Source organism: Mesoplodon mirus, assembly GCF_964341445.2.
Source record: "Mesoplodon mirus genome assembly, chromosome: 6".
Lineage (NCBI taxonomy): Eukaryota > Metazoa > Chordata > Mammalia > Artiodactyla > Ziphiidae > Mesoplodon > Mesoplodon mirus.
Window position 1 is genome coordinate 88,545,498 of NC_138982.1, and position 20,964 is coordinate 88,566,461.

The following is a 20,964-nucleotide window of genomic DNA, read 5'->3' on the forward strand; positions in this document are numbered from 1 at the left end:
GAATGTTTATTCTTACTCTTTTTATTAAACACCATGATGGAAGTTCTAGCTTGCTCCATAAGACAAAAAATAAATAAAATAAAATAAAGGAAAAAAAACACATGAATATTGAAAAGGGAGAAATAAACTATCCTTATTTGCAGATAATATGATTATCTATATAGAAAATTCCAAGGGTCTTCAAAAAGAAGAGAACAAAAAGCCCTACTAGAACAAATAAGTGAGTTCAGCATGGTCTCAGGATACAAAATAAGTATAAAAAATCAAGTATTTCTATATACTACCAATTGATACAAGGAAATGAAAATTAAAGATACAATTCCACATACAATCATTCAAGAAATAAAAAACAAAGGAACTAAAATAACAAAAACAATTTTGAAAGAGAAGAAAAAATTGGAAAAATCAGTATACCCAATTTTAAGGCATTATTATAGTTATAGTCATGGAGATTAGATAGTATTGTCAGAGAGAGAGAGACACGTGGAACAGAACAGAGAACCCAGAAATAGATCCACACAAACATCCCCAACTATTTTTTGATAAAGGTGCAAAAGCAATTCAATAGAGGATGTCTTACAAATGGTGCTGAAGAATGGGTAATTCATAGGCAAAAAAAAAAGAACATTGACTCTAAGTCTCACATCTTTTACAAAAATTAATTCATAGTGGGTCACAGAATTAAACACGAAATGTAAAACTAGAAAACTCTTTTTTAATTTGGAATAAAATCTTTGGGACCTAGCATAAGGCAAAGACAGCAAAAGCATAATCCATAAAAGAAAAAAAAAGAAGAAATTATACTTCATCAAAATTAAAAACTTTTAACAGTCCAATGGGCAGAATACAGGAAGAGACATTCCACAGAAGAGGATATACAGATGACAAATGAACATAAAAAATGGTCAGCTTCATTAGCCACTAAGGACATACAAGTTGAGACCACAAAAAGATATCTCTCTATTAGAAGGGCTAAAATGATATACGGTGATGAAACTAAATGTTGGTGAAGATGCAAAGAAGCTGGACCACTCATACATTACTAGTAGCAGTATCAAATAGTAGAGTCACTCTGAAAAAGAATTGGGCAGTTACTTAAAAAAAAATTACATACACAAAGGAAGGGGCCCAAAGGGCCTGGGGTAGCATGGGTGCTTCTGGCCTGGACACATAGAGCTCCCATGCTAAGTCTGTCAAGGTCAAGGCTACAGCAACTCGACAAGACTTTCCACTATCCTCAAGTCAAGCAGTTATTGCTGGGAGCTTGGAGGTATCAAAAATTCGTGCCAGAAGACACACTGTGCCTGTCCCTTAAACATTTGCCTTTAAGGGCAGATTCAGGGCACTACACTCTCTTTATGAACCAGCCCATCTGGCAGCCTCCTGGTGAAGCTGCCTCCTCCACTCAGTCTCCTCCATCAGGAATCATTTTCTTCTTTGAACACCATCAGGGACACCTGCAGCAGGGGCAGGGGGCCCGGTCGAGCGAGAACCCAGGAACTCAGAGATTTCTCCTGATTATGTCCCAGAGTGACAAGGGGAAGACTAGAGCTGTGTGGCTGACAGGGTCTTGGTGCTCCAGCTGGGTGTCAGCCCTGAGCCTCTGAGGTGGGAGAGCCAAATTCAGGACATTGGTCCACCAGAGAACTCTCAGCTCCTCATAATATCAATCGGCGAGAGCTCTCCCAGAGATGTCCATCTCAATGCTAAGACTCAGCTCCACTCAACGACCAGCCAGCTCCAGTGCTGGACACCCCATGCCAAACAGCTTACAAGACAGGAACACAACCCCACCCATTAGCAGAGAGGCTGCCTAAAATCATAATAAGTTCACAGAAACCCCAAAACACACAACCAGACATAGTCCTGCCCAACAGAAAGACAAGATCCAGCCTCATCCATCAGAACACAGGCACCAGTCCCCTCCACCAGGAAGCCTACACAACCCAATGAACCAACCTTACCCACTGGGGGAAGACACCAAAAACAATGGGAACTACTAACCTGCAGCCTGCAAAAAGAAGACACCAAACACAGTAAGTTAAGCAAAATGAGAAGACAGAGAAATACACAGCAGATGAAGGAGCAAGGTAAAAACCCACCAGACCAAACAAATGAAGAGGAAATAGGCAGTCTACCTGAAAAAGAATTCAAACTAATGATAGTAAAGATGATCCAAAATATTGGAAATAGAATGGAGAAAATACAAGAAACGTTTAAAAAGGATCTAAAAGAACTAAAGAGCAAACAAACAATGATGAACAACACAATAAATGAAATTAAAAATTCTCTAGAAGGAATCAATAACAGAATAACTGAGGCAGAAGAACAGATAAGTGACCTGGAAGATAAAATAGTGGAAATAATTACTGCACAACAGAAGAAAGAAAAAACAATGAAAAGAATTGAGGACAGTCTCAGAGACTTCTGGGACAACACTAAATGCACCAACATTCGAATTATAGGGGTCCCAGAAGAAGAGAAAAAGAGAGGGACTGAGAAAATATTTGAAAAGATTATAGTTGAAAACTTCTCTAATATGGGAAAGGAAATAGTCAATCAATTCCAGGAAACGCAGAGTCCCATACAGGATAAAACCAAGGAGAAACATGCCAAGACACATACTAATCAAACTATCAAAAATTGAATACAGGGCCTCCCTGGTGGCGCAGTGGTTGAGAGTCCGCCTGCCGATGCAGGGGATACGGGTTCGTGCCCCGGTTTGGGAGGATCCCATATGCCGCGGAGCGGCTGGGCCCGTGAGCCATGGCCGCTGGGCCTGCGCATCCGGAGCCTGTGCTCCGCAACGGGAGAGGCCACAACAGTGAGAGGCCCGCATACCGCAAAAAGAAAAAAAAAAAAAAAAAAAAAATTGAATACAAAGAAAAAATATTAAAAGCAGCAAGGGTAAAGCAACGATTAACATACAAGGGAATCCCCATAAGGTTAACAACTGATCTTTCAGCAGAAATTCTGCAAGCCTGTAGGGACTGGCAGGACATATTTAAAGTGATGAAAGGGAAAAACTTACAACCAAGATTACTCTACTCAGCAAGGATCTCATTCAGATTTGACAGAGAAATTAAAACCTTTACAGACAAGCAAAAGCTAAGAGAATTCAGCACCACCAAACCAGCTTTACAACAAATAATAAAGGACCTTCTCTAGGCAGGAAACACAGAGAAGGGAAAAACCTGCAATAACAAACCCAAAGCAATTAAGAAAATTGTAATAGCAACACACACATCGATAATTACCTTAAATGTAAATGGATAAATGCTACAACCAAAAGACATAGACTGGCTGAATGGATACAAAAACAAGACCCATATATATGCTGTTTACAAAAGACCCACTTCAGACCTAGGGAAACATACAGTCTGAAAGTGAGGGGATGGAAAAAGATATTCCATACAAATGGAAATCAGAAGAAAGCTGGAGCAGCAATTCTTGTATACGACAAAATAGACTTTAAAATAAAGACTATTACAAGAGACAAAGAAGGACACTATATAATGATAAAGGGTTCAATCCAAGAAGAAGATATAACAACTGTAATTATTTATGCACCCAATATAGGAGCACCTCAGTACATAAGGCAAATGCTAACAGCCTTAAAAGGGGAAATTGACAGTAACACAATCATAGTAGGGGACTTTAACACCCCACTTTCACCAATGGACAGATCATCCAAAATGAAAATAAATGAGGAAACGCAAGCTTTAAATGATACATTAAACAAGATGGACTTAATTGATATTTACAGGACATACCATCCAAAAACAACAGAATACACCTTCTTCTCAATGGCGCATGGAATATTCTCCAGGATAGATCATATCTTGGGTGACAAATCAAGCCTTGGTAAATTTAAGAAAATTGAAATCATATCAAGTATCTTTTCTGACCACAGCACTATGAGACTAGATATCAATTACAGAAAAAAAAAATCTGTAAAAACTACAAACACATGGAGGCTAACCAATACGCTACTACATAACCAAGAGATCACTGAAGAAATCAAAGAGGAAATCAAAAAATACCTAGAAATAAATGACAATGAAAACACGACGACCCAAAACCTATGGGATGCAGCAAGAGCAGTTCTGAGAGGGAAGTTTATAGCAATACAATCCTACCTTAAGAAACAAGAAACACCTCAAATAAACAACCTAACCTTACACCTAAAGCAGTTAGAGAAAGAAGAACAAAAACCCCAAAGTTAGCAGAAGGAGGGAAATCATAAAGATCCGATCAGAAATAAATGAAAAAGAAATGAAGGAAACAATAGCAAAGATCAATAAAACTAAAAGCTGGTTCTTTGAGAAGATAAAGAAAACGGATAAACCATTAGCCAGACTCATCAAGAAAAAAAGGGAGAAGACCCAAATCAATAGAATTAGAAATGAGGAAGGAGAAGTAATAACTGACACTGCAAAAATACAAAAGATCATGAGAGACTACTACAAGCAACTACATGCCAATAAAATGGACAACCTGGAAGAAATGGACAAATTCTTAGAAAACCACAACCTTCCGAGACTGAAGAAGGAAGAAATAGAAAATATAAACAGACCAATCAGAAGCACTGAAATTAAGACTGTGATTAAAAATCTTCCAACGAACAAGAGCCCAGGACCAGATGGCTTCACAGGCGAATACTATCAAACACTTAGAGAAGAGTTAAGACCTATCCTTCTCAAACTCTTCCAAAGTATAGCAGAGAGAGGAACACTCCCAAACTCATTCTATGAGGCCACCATCACTCTGATACCAAATCAGACAAAGATGTCACAAAGAAAGAAAACTACAGGCCAATATCACTGATGAACATAGACGCAAAAATCCTCATGAAAATACTAGCAAACAGAACCCAACAGCACATTAAAAGGATAATACACCATGATCAAGTGGGGTTTATCCCAGGATTGCAAGGATACTTCAATATATGCAAATCAATCAGTGTGATACACAATAATAAGAAATTGAAGAATTAAAACCATATGATCATCTCAATAGATGCAGAAAAAGCTTTTGACAAAATTCCACACCGATTTATGGTAAAAACCCTCCAGAAAGTAGGTATAGAAGGAACTTACCTCAACATAATAAAGGCCATATGTGACAAACCCACAGCCAACATCATTCTCAATGGTGAAAATCTGAAACCATTTCCAGTAAGATCAGGAAAAAGGCAAGGTTGCCCACTCTCACCACTCTTATTCAACCTAGTTTTGGAAGTTTTAGCCACAGCAATCATAGATGAAAAAGAAATAAAAGGAATCTAAATTGGAAAAGAAGAAATAAAGCTGTCACTGTTTACAGATGACATGATACTATACATAGAGAATCCCAAAGATGCTACCAGAAAACTGCTAGAGCTAATCAATGAATTTGGTAAAGTAGCAGGATACAAAATTAATGCACATAAATCTGTTGCATTCCTATACACTACTGATGAAAAATCTGAAAGAGAATTTAAAGAAACACTCCCATTTACCATTGCAACAAAAAGAACAAAATACCTAGGAATAAACCTACCTAAGGAGACAAAAGACCTGTATGCAGAAAACTACAAGACACTGTTGAAAGTAATTAAAGATGATACAAACAAATGGAGAGATATTCCATGTTGCTGGATTTTTAAGAATCAACATTGTGAAAATGATTATCTACCCAAAGCAATCTACAGATTCAATGCAATCCTTATCAAACTCTCAATAGCATTTTTCACAGAATTAGAACAAAATATTTCAAAATTTGTATGGAAACACAAAAGAACCTGAATAGCCACAGCAATCTTGAGAAAGAAAAATGAACCTGGAGGTATCAGGCTCCCTGACTTCAGATGATACTACAAAGCTACAGTAATCAAGACAGTATGGTACTGGCACAAAGACAGAAATATAGATCGATGGAACAGGATAGAAAGCCCAGAGATAAACCCACACACATATGGTCACCTTATCTTTGATAAAGGAGGCAAGAATATACAGTGGAGAAAAGACAGCCTCTTAGTAAGTGGTGCAGGGAAAACTGGACAGCTACATGTAAAAGATTGAAATTAGAACACTCCCTAACACCATGCACAAAAAACTCAAAATGGATTAAAGACCTCTTATAAGGCCAGACACTATAAAACTCTTAGAGGAAAACATAGGCAGAAAATTCTATGACATAAATCACAGCAAGATCCTTTCTGACCCACCTCCTCGAGAAATGGAAATAAAAACAAAAATAAACAAATGGGACCTAATGAAACTTAAAAGCTTTTGCACAGCAAAGGAAACCATAAACAAGACCAAAAGACAACCATCAGAATGGGAGAAAATATTTGCAAATGAAGCAACTGGCAAAGGATTAATCTCCAAAATATACAAGCAGCTCATGCAGCTCAATAACAAACAAACAAACAACCCAATCCAAAAATGGACAGAAGACTTAGACATTTCTCCAAAGAAGATATACAGATTGCCAGCAAACACATGTAAGGATGCTCAACATCATTAATCATTAGAGAACTGTAAATCAAAACTACAATGAGATATCATCTCACATCAGTCAGAATGGCCATCATCAAAAAATCTACAAACAATAAATGCTGGAGAGGCTGTGGAGAAAAGGGAACCTTCTTGCACTGTTGGTGGGAATGTAAATTGGTACAGCCACTATGGAGAACAATATGGAGGTTCCTGGAAAAACTAAAAATAGAGCTACCATATGACCCAGCAATCCCACTACTGGGCATATACCTTGAGAAAACCATAATTCAAAAAGAGTCATTTACCACAATGTTCTTTGCAGCTCTATTTACAATAGCCAGGACAGGGAAGCAACCTAAGTGTCCATTGGCAGATGAATGGATAAAGAAGATGTGGCACATATATACAATGGAATATTACTCAGCCATAAAAATAAACTAAATTGAGTTATTTGTAGTGAGGTGGATAGACCTAGAGTCTGTCATACAGAGTGAAGTTAAGTCAGAAAGAGAAAAACAAATACTGTATTCTAATGTATATATATGGAATTAAAAAAATGCTTCTGAAGAACCTAGGTGCAGGACAGGAATAAAGATGCAGACATAGAGAATGGACTTGAGGACACGGGGAGGTGGAAGTGTAAGCTGGGACGAAGTGAGACAGTGGCATGGACATATAGATACTACCAAATGTAAAATAGATAGCTAGCGGAGAGAAGCTGCATAGCATAGGGAGATCAGCTCGGTGCTTTTTGACCACATGGACACGTGGGAGAAGATGCAAGGGGGGAGGGGATATGTGGATATATGTATATGTATAGCTGATTCACTTTGTTATACAGCAGAAGCTAACACGACACAGGGAAGCAATTTTACTCTAATGAAGATGTTAAAAAAATAAAATAAATAAAATGTTAAACCTTAAGAAAGAGCAAGAGAGGGAGACAGAGACAGACAGAAAGAGATAGGGAACAAATTACTGACATCCAGAATGAAAAAGAGAACATGACTACAAATTATACAGTTATTAAAGTAGTAATAAATAGAAATTATGCATAATTTTTTGTCAGAATAATTCAATACCTTAGATGAAAATGGTTAGACTCCTCAAAAACACAACTTACCCAAACCGACACAAAAGAAAATAGAAAATCTGAATAGCTCTATATCTGTTAAAGAAATTGGGTATATAAATTAAAACTGTCTCACAAACTAGAAGCCCAGGTGGCTTGACTGGTAAATTCTGCCAAACATTTAAGGAATAAATGATAACAATTCTACATAAACTCACTCATAAAATAGAAAATGATGAAACACTTTCTTATTTTATGTGGCCAGCCCACTCTGATACTAAACCCTAACAAAGATAATTACAAACAAACAAAACCATTAATTAAACATGATGCAAATATTCTTAGAAAATATGTAGCCAATTAATTTTAAATATATAAAAAGTATGATATTATGATCAATTAGACTTTATCCAAAAAATATGTCCAGAAATATTAGTTTAACATTCAAAAAACTATTTGTGGAATCTAAAAAAACTGAGCTCATAGAAACAGAGAACATATTGGTGATGGCCAGAGGTGGTGAGAGGAGACAGAGGAAATGGATGAAGGCAGCCTAAAAGTACAGACTCCCAGTTATAAGGTAAATAAGTTGCCAAAGAAAGTAAAACCTCCACTTTTACCTCACACCGTATGTAAAAGTGCTTAGAGATGCATCATAGACATAAATATAAAATCAAAAGCCCTAAACTTCTGAAGAAAACATGAGAATACCTTTGCAACCTTGGAATAGACAAAGGGTTTTTAGATCAAAAAAACAGTAGTAATTGGAGTTCTCAACGTTAAAAATGTTTGCTTACCAAAAGATAGCTTTACATAAATGGATAATGTAAGTCACAAACTGAGAGGAAATATCCATAACACATATATCGGATAATGCACATTTTTCTGTATTTTTCTAGTGAAATATAGCTAATATGCAACTTTGTGTTAGTTTCAGGTATATAGAAAAGTGATATTCTTTCCCAGATTCTTTTCCATTATAGGTTATTACAAGGTATTGAATATAGTTCCATGTGCTATACAGCAGGTCCTGTTATTTACCTATTTTATATATAGTAGTGTGCATAGGTTAATCCCAAACTCCTAATTTATCTCCCCCCACCACTGCTAAACCCTTTGGTAACCAGGGGTTTGCTTTCTATGTCTGTGAGTCTATTTCTGTTTTGTAAATAAGTTTATTTGTATCATTTTTTAGATTCCATACGTAAGTGTATCCTATGATATTTGTCTTTCTCTGTCTGATTTACTTCACTTAGTATGATAATCTCTAGGCCCATCCAAGTTGTCAAAAATAGAATTATTTCACTCTTTCTCATGGCTGAGTAATATTCCATTGTGTATATATCTTCTTTATCCATTCATCTGTGGATGAACATTTAGATTGCTTCCATGTATTGTAAATAGTGCTGCAGTGAAGGTTGCTGTGCATGTATCTTTTCGAATTAGAGTTTTCTCCAGATATATGCCCAGGAGTAGAATCATATGGTAACTCTATTTTCAGTTTTTTAAGGAACCTCCATACTGTTCTCCATAGTGGCTGTATCAAGTTACATTCTCACCAACAGTGTAGGTAGGCTCCTTTTTCTCCACACCCTCTCCAGTATTTGTTATTTGTAGACTTTTTAATGATGGCCCTTCTGACCGGTGTGAGGTGATACCTCATCGTAGTTTTAATTTGCATTTCTCTAATAATTAGTGATATTGAGCTTCTTTTCATGTGCCTGTTGGCCATCTGTATGACAATGCACTTTTATCCAGAATATATTTTTCAAAATTTCTACAATTTTATAATAAAAGAAAAACAACCCAATTTAAAAAATAGGCAAAAGAGTTGAACAAATGTTTCAAAAATAAAGATATATACCACTAAGCACATTAAAATGCTTAACATCATTACTCTAGGGGAATGCAAATTAAAACTACAATGAGAAACATAATATTCAATTTAAATGAAAGTTTTAGAACTGTCAAATCTCACCTATAGAAATAGAAATAGGAAGAGTAGTTGCCTCGTGTCGGGTGGGGATTGATTGGAGCAGCACTGGAGAAATTTGGAGGGATATGAGAATATTCTACATCTTGATAGGACTGGGGGTTATATGGGTGCATGCACTGTCAAAACTTATCAAATGATACATAAGTACATTTCAATGTGTGTAAATTATACCTTGGTTTTTCTAATTACCAGTGTTTGGGCTGAACCCTTGACGAATTAAATCAGAATATTCAGTGGCACGATCCTGGGCACCAATATTTTAAAGTTTCTCTGGTGATCCTAGTGTGCAAACTTGAAAGCCTCTGGTGTGGTTTCATGCTCTGTCTGTAACCTCCATTTGTAGCCAAAGAATAGAGGACTGGCTAAGAGTTTAAAATAAGTTCTGGAAGTTAGAATTCCATAAAATGATGGAAGTATGTAGTATCAAATTGAAAAGTATTGCTTCATCTGTCCATGGAGATTAACTTGGGATATGAGTGGAGAAAAAAAACAGGTGGCACCAAAGCCATCAATTGTTCCTCCCTGCTGGCAATGAGATTCCAGAGAGGCAAAGTATGAGGCGGAGCAAACATACCAAGGCCTCTGAGTTGTTCTCTTTTCCTAGGTGGAGAGAATTATTTCATACAGATGTGCTGATAATGTTGAACAAAGAACTGTGTGGCTGGGTACATGGAGGTGTGTATGGTGGATGAGAATTGGTGAAGCACAGGTATATTTCCAGGGCTCAAGAAGTGCAGTAATGGAATTTAAGAACAAGTATTTTCTACTAATGTCTTCATATGTACATAAATATTTGTCAAACCATGTGTCCTGATTTTTGGTTTGGTTCCAGAAATGTGAATGAAGCACATGCAAGAAGATAGAGAATCCCCAGAGTACTTTCATCATGGCTGACATCCAAATTCCCCTCTGCCATGAGTATCTATTGACATAGTACATCCTAGCTTAATTTACATTGGTAAATATAGAGTATATTATATGACATTGTGATGAAAACTTACTTTTTTTTTTCTATTCCAGATATTATTTCATGGAGTGTCAGTATCCTTAGTTAGCCTGATTGTCAATAGATTTATTTTGCCAATGGCAGTTACTAAACTCGGTAAGCCCTGCAAATTCATATTCTGAGTGAAGAGAAAAATATTCCAAACATGCTAAAGAATTGTTAATAATGAAGAAAGAAGCCATATAAATACAAATCAATGGTGTCTAATTGAAGAGGAAATTGGATCTCTATGTAAAGTCATATGAATTGTTTAGGCCAATAAGCTTGTTAGGCCAATAAGCAATAATCTTGTACCCCAGTGTTCATTGCAGCACTATTTACAATAGCCAGGACATGGAAACAACCTAAATGTCCAACGATAGATGAATAGATAAAGAAGATGTGGTACATATATACAATGGAATATTACTCAGACATAAAAAGGGAATGAAGTTGGGTCATGTGTAGAGATGTGGATGGATGTAGAGTCTGTCATACAGAGTGAAGTAAGCCAGAAAGAGAAAAACAAATATCATATATTATTAACACATATATGTGAAATCTAGAAAAATGGTACAGATGAACCTATTTATAGGGCAGGAATAGAGATGTAGACATAGAGAACGGACATGTGGACACAGAAGGGGAAGGGGAGGGTACAACGAATTGGGAGATTAGGTTTGACATAAGTACACTACCATGTGTAAAATAGATCGCTAGTGGGAACCTGCTGTATAGCACAGGGAGCTCAGCTCTGTGCTCTGTGATGACCTAGATGGGTGGGATGGGGGGCGGGGTGGGAGGGAGGTCCAAGAGGGAGGGGATATAGGTATACATATATATAGCTGATTTACTTCATTGTACAGCAGAAACTAACATAACATTGTAAAGCAATTTTACTCCAATTAAAATAAAAAAGATTACTTAATTACATTAGTCCAGTTTAAGTAAAATTATACAATAAGTTTATTCAGTTATTTGACAAACTTTTTGTTAAGAGCCTCTTATATGCCAGTCACTATTCTAACTGATAGTGATTCATTATGAAGACAAGAAAGATTTCTGAGTTGATGGAGCTTATGTTGGAGAGAGGAGAAACAGGCAGTAAACAAGTCAAATAAGGTAATATCAGAGAGTCATTTTTGTATAAAAATAAACAAACCACATATAAATAAAATAGAAAACACAACAGGTAATAGATTCCTGAGGAAATTAGAAAATGAGTGTGTTCAAGGAGAGAAGGTAAGGTGCTGGGACCTTCGAGAACAATGCCAATAGTGAAGGAAGTCCAGATGGGAGAGGTAGGGAAAGAGTTAGATAATGAAGGACCTTGAATTTTAAGATTTTATTCTAAGGGATAGATGGATTTCTTGGTTGGTTTTAAGCAAGTAAGTGTAATTTTATGAATAAGGTCCTTAAAAAGATAACTCTGGCTCTGTGGATAGCTGATTAGGAACTATGAAGAGAGTAGAAGCAGAAATACCAGTTTTAGGAGGCAACTGCATTATACAATATGACTGTTTCAATCCCCTACTTTTTTTTTTTTTTTTTTTTTTGCGGTATGTGGGCCTCTCACTGTTGTGGCCTCTCCTGTTGCGGAGCACAGGCTCCGGACGCACAGGCCCAGCGGCCATGGCTCACGGGCCCAGCCGCTCCGCGGCATGTGGGATCTTCCCAGACTGGGGCACGAACCCGTTTCCCCTGCATCGGCAGGCGGACTCTCAACCACTGCGCCACCAGGGAAGCCCTCCCCTACTTTTTAACAATTGATAAATTGAAATCTAAAGAGTTAAAAGTTCTTGTCTAAGGTCACATGGCTTGATAATGGCAGTTAAAGAACTAAAAACAAATTTCCCTAATGCTTTTAATCCATTGTATTCTTAACTGCTTTATCACCCTTTCTTGTTACATGCAGAGTTTTCATTCATATGGCATTTTGTAACCAATCTTAAATTTCATCTTTATGGATAATATTGCACCTTCATCCTCATATTTGCAATAAAATCTTTTCTTCCATTTACTTTTTTTTCTGTTTTTATTTTCTGAGCTTTAACATAGTAAAATGGGGAAAACAGATTAAAGAGGTAAAATTCTGCAGTTTATCAGATGTTCTACTTAGTAGCTAAATAAACCTAAAATTCTTATTGTGGAGCATCTGTTTACTTGCACTGAGAGCAGTGAACATTTGTTCATGGAACATTATTGCTTTCCAAAGAAACTTCTATGGCTCAGAAAAAGGGAATTTGTGTCTGGTAGTAAGATTCCTTCAAACATTATTGAGGTCTGGAGATACACACACACACACACACACACACACACACACACACACACACAGTTGATCCTTGATCAACATGGATTTGAACTACGCCAATCCACTTATAAGTGGATGTGAATTTTTTTTAATTAAAATTTTTTTTAATATGTACTTCAGTATAACATGAACCTGCTTATTGAATCTGAGGGTGAAGAACCATGGATATGAACGGCCAACTGTAAAGTCATATGTGTGGAGGGTTGGCACCCCTGACTCCCATGTTGTTCAAGGGTCAAATGTATACATCTGGAGATAAATAAATATATATCATAAATACTTATATATATGACCTTATGTATAGGTGGGAAATATATGTATATATCTACACATACACTGTGTACATATATGTATATGTATATCTATACCTCCTGCATGTATCTCCTACACATCTATATGTATATGTGTATATTCTATGTATATTATCAAAATGATGATGTCTACTATTTATAAAATGTGTTCTTTGTATCAAAGGTCTTCATGATGTCACATCAACAAAGTATAAATCACTGTATTATACATTTCAACACTTTCAAGAACTAACCGTATCTGCAGCCTCTGCACTCAAATTTGACAAAGATCTTGCTAACGCAGATTGGAACATGGTTGAGAAAGAAATTATACTGCAAAACCCATATGCAGTAAGCAAGTAATATCTTTTGTTTATTCCTTCAAAGTGGATATGATTGCCCTTAAATAAGTATAAATGTTATAAATATTAATTCACAATTCTTAGGGAATTTTGTGACCACTATGGGGCAAAATAGAACTGACAACCCCCTTGAGTATATCAAGTATGTATTGTAAATTCAAAAGAAGGACTAGTGTATTGGAGCAGCCTTTAAAAGACAGCATAAAAAGAAGAGAGTGAGCCCTAGAAAATGGCTAGTTTTTTTACTGGGCTGAAGATGGACAGCATTGATTCAGTGTTTATTTAGGCTATTATATAGCCAAGTACTTGCTAGGCCCTGGTTTATGGTTAATATTACTTTGTAATGTAAAATAAAATTCAAAGCCAGTGTCATACGATTAGATGTGGTGAAACGTCACCTCCTGCTTCTGAGATATGCTTTAGAATCTCCATGGTCAGACTTCTAATTCATATATGAGTTCATAATTCATCAACAGTCATGAATGCCACAAGGAGAAATAATAAAAGTTGTCCTGGTATCTGCTCAAGGCTTCTTCTGGGTTGCCGTCTCCTATATTACGTCCAATTTTCATTGCAATGTTTTTCTGCATCACACCATATGAGGGGCTAACTTCTATGACTGTAGACATAAGATAATTGGTTGCTATGAAATAGGGTTTCTAAAACTCCATTTTAAATCCTCTATGGTGCTTGAAGCTCCAGATCGGGGCCCAGAATCAAGCCTTGTGTCTGCAGGAATATTGCCAGGATTTCTGGATAAGAAAACTACCAAGTCAAATCTAAGGATTTTTTATAGTAGCTCCCAATATCTGATTGTGGCCTTTTGTTAATCTGGCTGCGTCAGAATCACCTGGAAAGCTTATTAAAAAATACGGATTGATTTCCCAGCCTCTACCCAGGAGATTCTGATGCAGATGGTTTGAGGAGGATCCCAGGAATATATATTTTTAATCCATTTACCCAGCTAATTCTAATGCAAAGTCAGGGTTAAGGGCACCACTCTGGTATTTGATCTGTCTCAGAAGGCAGATAATTAAACAACTACATTCTCCTCTTTATGATGCTGACATGAGGGATATTCTAGTGTTATAGATAGAACATTGGCTTTAGACTCAGAAAATCTGGGTTCATATCCTAGTTTTACCACTTAATAAATGCTTTGTGATCTTTATATAAACCTTTTATTTTATCTAAGCTTCTACTTTTTCATCTATAAAATGGAGTTATCCATATACCCATCTCCTAACAGCCATGTTCACTTTTTATTCTACCTTAAGTGATTAGTTTAAAGCAGTGGTTGTCACACTTTAGCTGTAGCAGAATCATGGAATGGGTTTGTAAATACACAGATTGCTGTCCCATCTCCCCACAGTCTCTGATTCAGCAGGTCTATGGTGGGGTTTGAGAATGTGCATTTCTAACAACACCCAGGTGATGCTCCTGGTGCTGGGGAACCACACTTTCAGAACCAGTGGTTTAAAGTGTGATCAGAAATGTAGTAGCTTTTATAAACTTTTACCAATGTCATGCAAAGGTAAAAATATGATATAACTCCTTCCCGCCAAATTGGCAATTATTTTACCTTCTAGATGACTGTGCAAACAATGAGAAAACTCATCTGAACATTTTTCTGTATCTAGCAAAATTTCTATACTTTTTTAAACCAAAATGGTATGTGAATTGCTTGAGGTTTATGCTAAACAATATGTTAATGTTCATGTATTATTTTTTGGTTTTGATTTGTGTTTTATTTAGTCGGGCCAAGAAGAAACAACAGAACATCAAAAAGTGAAATGTCTACACTGTAACAAGGAAATAGATGAGACCCTTAACATTGAAGCAATGGAGCTGGCCAAGAGGCGTCTCCTGTCAGCACAAATAGTTAGTATTTTATTATACGCTTGTTAAATTATTGTCCTATCATTTATATCATTTGCAAATTTTTTTTCCCATTCAGTAGGTTGTCTTTTCGTTTTATCAATGGGCTCCTTTGTTAAGTTTAATTAGGTCCCATTTGTTCATTTTTGCTTTCGTTTCCTTTGCCTTAGGAGACAGATCCCAAAAAATATTGCTACGATTTATGTCAAAGAGTGTTCTGCCTATGTTTTCTTCTAGGAGTTTTGTGGTTTCCAGTCTTACATTTAGGTCTTTAATTTTGAATTTATTTTAGGATGTGATGTGAGAAAATGTGATCTCATTCTCTTACATGTAGCTGTCCAGCTTTCCCAACACCTCTTATTAAAGAGACTGTTTTTTTCCATTGTAAATTCTTGCCTCCTTTGTCATAGATTAATTGACCATAGGTGCTTGGGTTTATTTCTGGGCTCTCTATCCTGTTCCATTGATCTACATGTCTGTTTTTGTGCCAGTACTATACTAAAAAAATTAAAATTAAAAAAATTAAATTATTGGCTAAAATTATACTGAAAAGTTTCTCCCTTGCTTAAGACATCTTGGTTATGGTCACCTGCACAGCTTAATAGATTGTTTACAAAGGCAAAGGGAAGTTTGGCATTGTCTTAGGAATCTGCTTGACTGCAAAGACAAAAAAGAAAAGGACAAAAAGAAAAAGAAATCCACTCAAATTAGCTTAAGTAGAAGGTGTTTTTTTTGAGGAACTTGGAATTTCACAGATCCCAATGGCAGGAATTACAGCTGAGCTCTACCACCAGATGCATTATGCAGTCATTTCCATGACACTGCCTATATCTGGACCAAACCAGTTTTTCCTGAAAGAATACCACCAAGTCCACTAGTAACTGCAGGTATAGGTTAGTAGGTTTTCATATCAAATCTTGGGTAAAAATTAAAGAAATTCTGTAGCACAGCAGCATATAGGACTCTGTGAGGAAATGCTAATAGCCCAGTTACCATTTTCTATCCAGGTCAGAGACAGAGTCTTGACCAGTTGCCATGACTCATCCTCTCAAAATGTTCATGTTGGGACTTCCTCACTGCCTGTGGAACTGTCATGCATTTCTTAGCTGTTCCATGCGTATAGGATTCTGCTTGCTCAGTCTAACTTGGGAAATGGAAGATCTTTAGGGTATGATTATTCCCTCCTCAGAAGTAGTCCTGGCAGACAAGCTGAGTCACAAAGACAGCTTTCCAAGGACCTAAATAACTTCTTTAAGCAATTGAGCCAGTGCCATGAAGGGTGAACTTATGCCCATATCATGCTTTGTTCCACCAGCAGATTTTATGAGATCATGTATCTGAGTCACTTCCAGATTTTTAATTTATTTCAGGAAAATATAGTATTCAGGAACCCTTAAAATCAATGCAGGAGACTCCATTTTTAGTCTTGCTTTTATTATTAATATGATATGTGACTCAGAACATATTCTTTTAAGTTGTTATTCTCCCCATCTGTAAAAGGAGAAATTATGCTACCTGAATGACCTCTTAGATTCCTTCCACTCATGATAGCCTGTGTTTTCTGCAATATATACTTCCTGTAACTTTTTGATTTATTGCCTTAAATGGTTTTTTTTCTACTATTATATCTTCATTGATTTTGTGCTGTGTGTTAGGTCTTAATCCAGAAATCCTATTTTTCAAAATATATTGGATCTCTCTGTTCTATTCTCCAGATCTTCATCTCACCTCATATATTTTTAGCCTTTCTTTGTTCTAGACATATTTTCATGTGTATCTTAGTTTGTTGATTTGATTTCTGCAATCTCAATGCTAATGTTCACTGCTCCCTATAGTATTAATTGGTTATTGCAGTTTTCAAAGCTCTGAGAATTCTTATTTAAATCTCAGCCAGCTCTTGTTAACGGGAGCAATATCTCCTCCACTACTGTATGTTAGAAGAGGGGGACTTCCCTGGTGGTCCAGTGGTTAAGACTCCACGCTCCCAACGCAGGGGTCCCGGGTTTGATCCCTGGTCAGGGAACTAGATCCCGCATGCATGCCGCAACTAAAGATCCCACATGCCACAAGGAAGAACCCATACGTGGCAATGATGATTCTGTGTGTGGCAACTAAGACCCAGAGAAGACAAATAAATTAATTAACTAATTTAAAAAAGAAAGAAGATGAAGCACAGCATGGTAAGACAGTGGCACAAGAGAGCAGCACAACATAATGGGGGAAAAGAGAGGCAGGCTTTAAATTCAGAAAGAACTGAGTTTCCAATGTGATCTTGAGAAAACTGCTCAACTCCCTGAGGAGCCTCATCTTTCTCATCTATGCAGATTCGTATACCTTCCTCATAAAGCTGTTGCAAGAATTAAATAATTTTCTGTAAAACATAAATTATTATGTTAATTCAATAGTATATTAGAGAGTTCAGAGATGGCAGTTATTGTTAGGAATCAACTATTCTCTAAGTTCTTCTTACATTTTGGTGTGAAGGATCACTTAAGAGTTAACATTTTTCTAGTATCTAACTGCTTTGTCATTTATGTCGCTAAGCTTTCATGAGCTCCATATGACTTTCAGCTTTCTTATTTCCCCCACAAACTACAGTGCTTATCTTTGAGGATACTGAAAATATTTTAATTTTACATTATTTTGCAAGTATTTTAATGAAGTTTAAGGAGAAAATGATACTCTATTGAATTCCTTTCATTACTGACAAATAACCTTTTGACCTTTCATCCTTAAATCTAGTTCTGCCCCTTTCTAGGATCCCCCAAGAGCAAAACCATGTTTAAATGTCCATAAATAATTGTGCAGACAGAATGTCTTCTATGGAACCAGGAATCTTTAGTCATATCACACATCCCAATTTAGGAAGTTGATTCTCAACAATGTTCAGCACACAGAAGCCGAGTGGGTTCTCAGTATATGGACTGAATGAATGAATGTCTGTGTTCTGCACCACAGGAGCAGTTCATTTCATGCTGGGAATAGCTAGGAGACAAGAGAGTCCTGTTGTCAAAATATTTGGGGAAGTGGAATTAAATAAAGATATAAATCAGAATCCCTTACTGTAGAATTTCTCAGAGTCTTTAATATTCTAATATGCATTATAAACTTTTAAGATGGGGATACTTTGCAACAGTTCCCACACTTATTTGGCCACAGAACTCCACTTATTTTTGAAAACCTAATTAACATCTAGAGGAACCTAGTTTCCTGCATAACCATTTTCATTCCACCCAAAACTCAGACCTACCTTCTGCACTGACCTCATGGTCTGGACTCCATAGAAAAAAATTTTTTTATATATAAAGATACTAGATTATTTGGGGATTTTGACTTCTTTCTCACAGGTTATTTTTCCATAAAGAAAATAATATATTGTCCCTGTTACCCATATTATAGAATGATTTGATTCAACATTTCTTTTAGGCAAGCTACCAGAGACAATACAGGAATGAGACTCTGTCCCAGAGTGCAGTCCAGGTGCTGGTAGGTGCAGCAGGAAGCTTTGGTGAGAAAGGAGAGTAAGTATATTTTCAGGAGAAGGCTTCCATCCTAAGCCACTACATTTAGGAAATTGTGCAAATGAGTTTCTCGCTTTTGTCCGGTAACTTGAGATCATCCAGTGTTATGCGTGCAAGCCACTGTCTGCTCTCCACCCCACAACCAGGTCAGATCACTTGCTTCCAGTTTCCCAAACTTGCTCCACTCATCCACACCTCTGTGCATTTGAACCAGCTGCTGCTTCTGACTGAGATGCTCTTCCCTTTCTCCTTTTGCCCACCCCTGCAAAGCTAAGCTGTTGTAAACCACTCCTCCTTCTAGGCTACTCAGATACCTCACTGAGGTCAAAGACTTCCTTAGTCTTTCCAGGCACATCTTCCCAATGCACAACCTTTCCTGATATACTCATAATGATTTCTTTAGATGCAAGCCTCCAGAGTCAGCAATGAGTTCCTCAAAGTCAGCATGATAGGGAGTACCCTCAGATCATCCCCTGTGGAGTGTATGACTGGGAAGAGGGACGAGTTAAACTGCAGTGCAGTGCGACAGTGACCACCCTAAACCCAGACATACCTTCTTGTTCTAGATCTCATTTCTGGTACCACGGACACCAAAATTTCCTGCTCAAGTGGTCCTAAGCTTATTTCTAGGATTGCTTGGGCCTTTTCCCTCATGTCATGATCTTACAAGCAAACTGGGCCCTTGGTGTGCACCCCTCAAACCTAAGACATGTGCCGGCCTGGTGTCCACTCACATGCACTGGCTTGAGATACAGTGAGAGATAAAGTTGTGTGTGGGAAGAGAAGTGCCAGACACTAGAGCATGCTCTCACTGCAGTGTGCGTTCAGATTTTCAAAGAGCCTAAGAGTTTTAATTTCAAGCCTCGCCATGCAAATCATTATGACATTATCTTTCCATATATGGTGCAAGTCCTCCACCTGCCCTCTTGCTCTAGGGCCCTCAAATGCTTAGGGGACCTGAGCGGTGTTAGTGAAGTAGAGGGAGAAGGCTGGGCAGATGTGATCAATTTAAAACAATATGATTCATACTTTAAAGACAGATGCACTATGTACAGCAGAAGTTTTTAAATGAATGAACAAATGACATGCTGAAAAGTAGTATCACTGCATTGTCCAGGAGAGGTTAACATATGTAGAATACATATAAAACAGTACCTATATAGAGCAATTCAGCCCACCACCTTGATTTTTCCTCTAAAAACCCACGAAGGCAGAAGCAACATATGCCTCTGAGGACCCAGAGTAAATGGGGTTAAGGTTTGAAAGGACTCGTAGTGGGCAACAAAGGCAAATTTTGAAACATTTATTACATTTTCATTCATACATGCAAGAGATAAATATTGAATACTGATGTGTGCAAAACTATACGCCAGCACTGGGGAATATCAAGATCAGTGAAATGGTGTTCAGATCCGAGAACTTTCTCTTAATTACACTTGTGCTCAGTGCTTGCTGCTTTGCTGTGTTGCTTTGGAGTTGATTTCACCATCTGCTGATCATTCCTATCCATAGCCCCACCTGTTGGGGTAACCTGCAGCAAGAAAACAAGTCTAAAGATAAAAACAGTAGGGGGTTAAATAGAGGTACCAGGACCAGTGCTAAGTGCCTGCGTAATTGCCTAAGAAGCAATACTTTGAATATAGCTTATATTTATTGTCTTGTGTCAGACACAGTTTTAAACATATTACCCATTCAATGTCATAAAAATCCTATAAGTGCTATTATTATCTTTATTTTGCAGGTGGGGAAAGTGGGGCACAGAGAGATTAAATAATTTACCCAGGGTTATTTAACTAATGAATTACAGAGCACGGATTCAAAGCTATCCTACCTCACTATCCAGTTAGAGAGATCATACTCTTCTCCTAAATCAGGTTTAAACAGTGAATATGTTGATATAAAATAGGAACTCAGGAGCCTGAAAAACACAGTAATTTGGCCTGTAAAATATCACACACATTGATATCACAGATGTTTAGGATTCATAAGAACTTGTGAAATGATCAAGTCTTAGCTTAGACATTAATTCCTTCAGGAAGGTTTCCTGATTCCCCAAGACTATATTCA

The 20,964-nt window shown here is 37.1% G+C and overlaps 1 protein-coding gene across 1 annotated transcript in view; it reads left to right on the forward strand.

The window, feature by feature from the left end:
- SLC9C1 (solute carrier family 9 member C1) overlaps window positions 1–20,964 on the forward strand; it is a gene marked incomplete at its 3' end in the record, with an annotated part of 106,126 nt that overhangs the window by 33,228 nt on the left and 51,934 nt on the right. Inside the window, exons 10-13 of the mRNA XM_082624359.1 lie at window positions 10,571–10,652; window positions 13,321–13,487; window positions 15,254–15,379; window positions 18,803–18,897. Coding sequence (XP_082480485.1) covers window positions 10,571–10,652; window positions 13,321–13,487; window positions 15,254–15,379; window positions 18,803–18,897 — 470 coding nt within the window. The remainder of the gene's footprint in view (window positions 1–10,570; window positions 10,653–13,320; window positions 13,488–15,253; window positions 15,380–18,802; window positions 18,898–20,964) is intronic.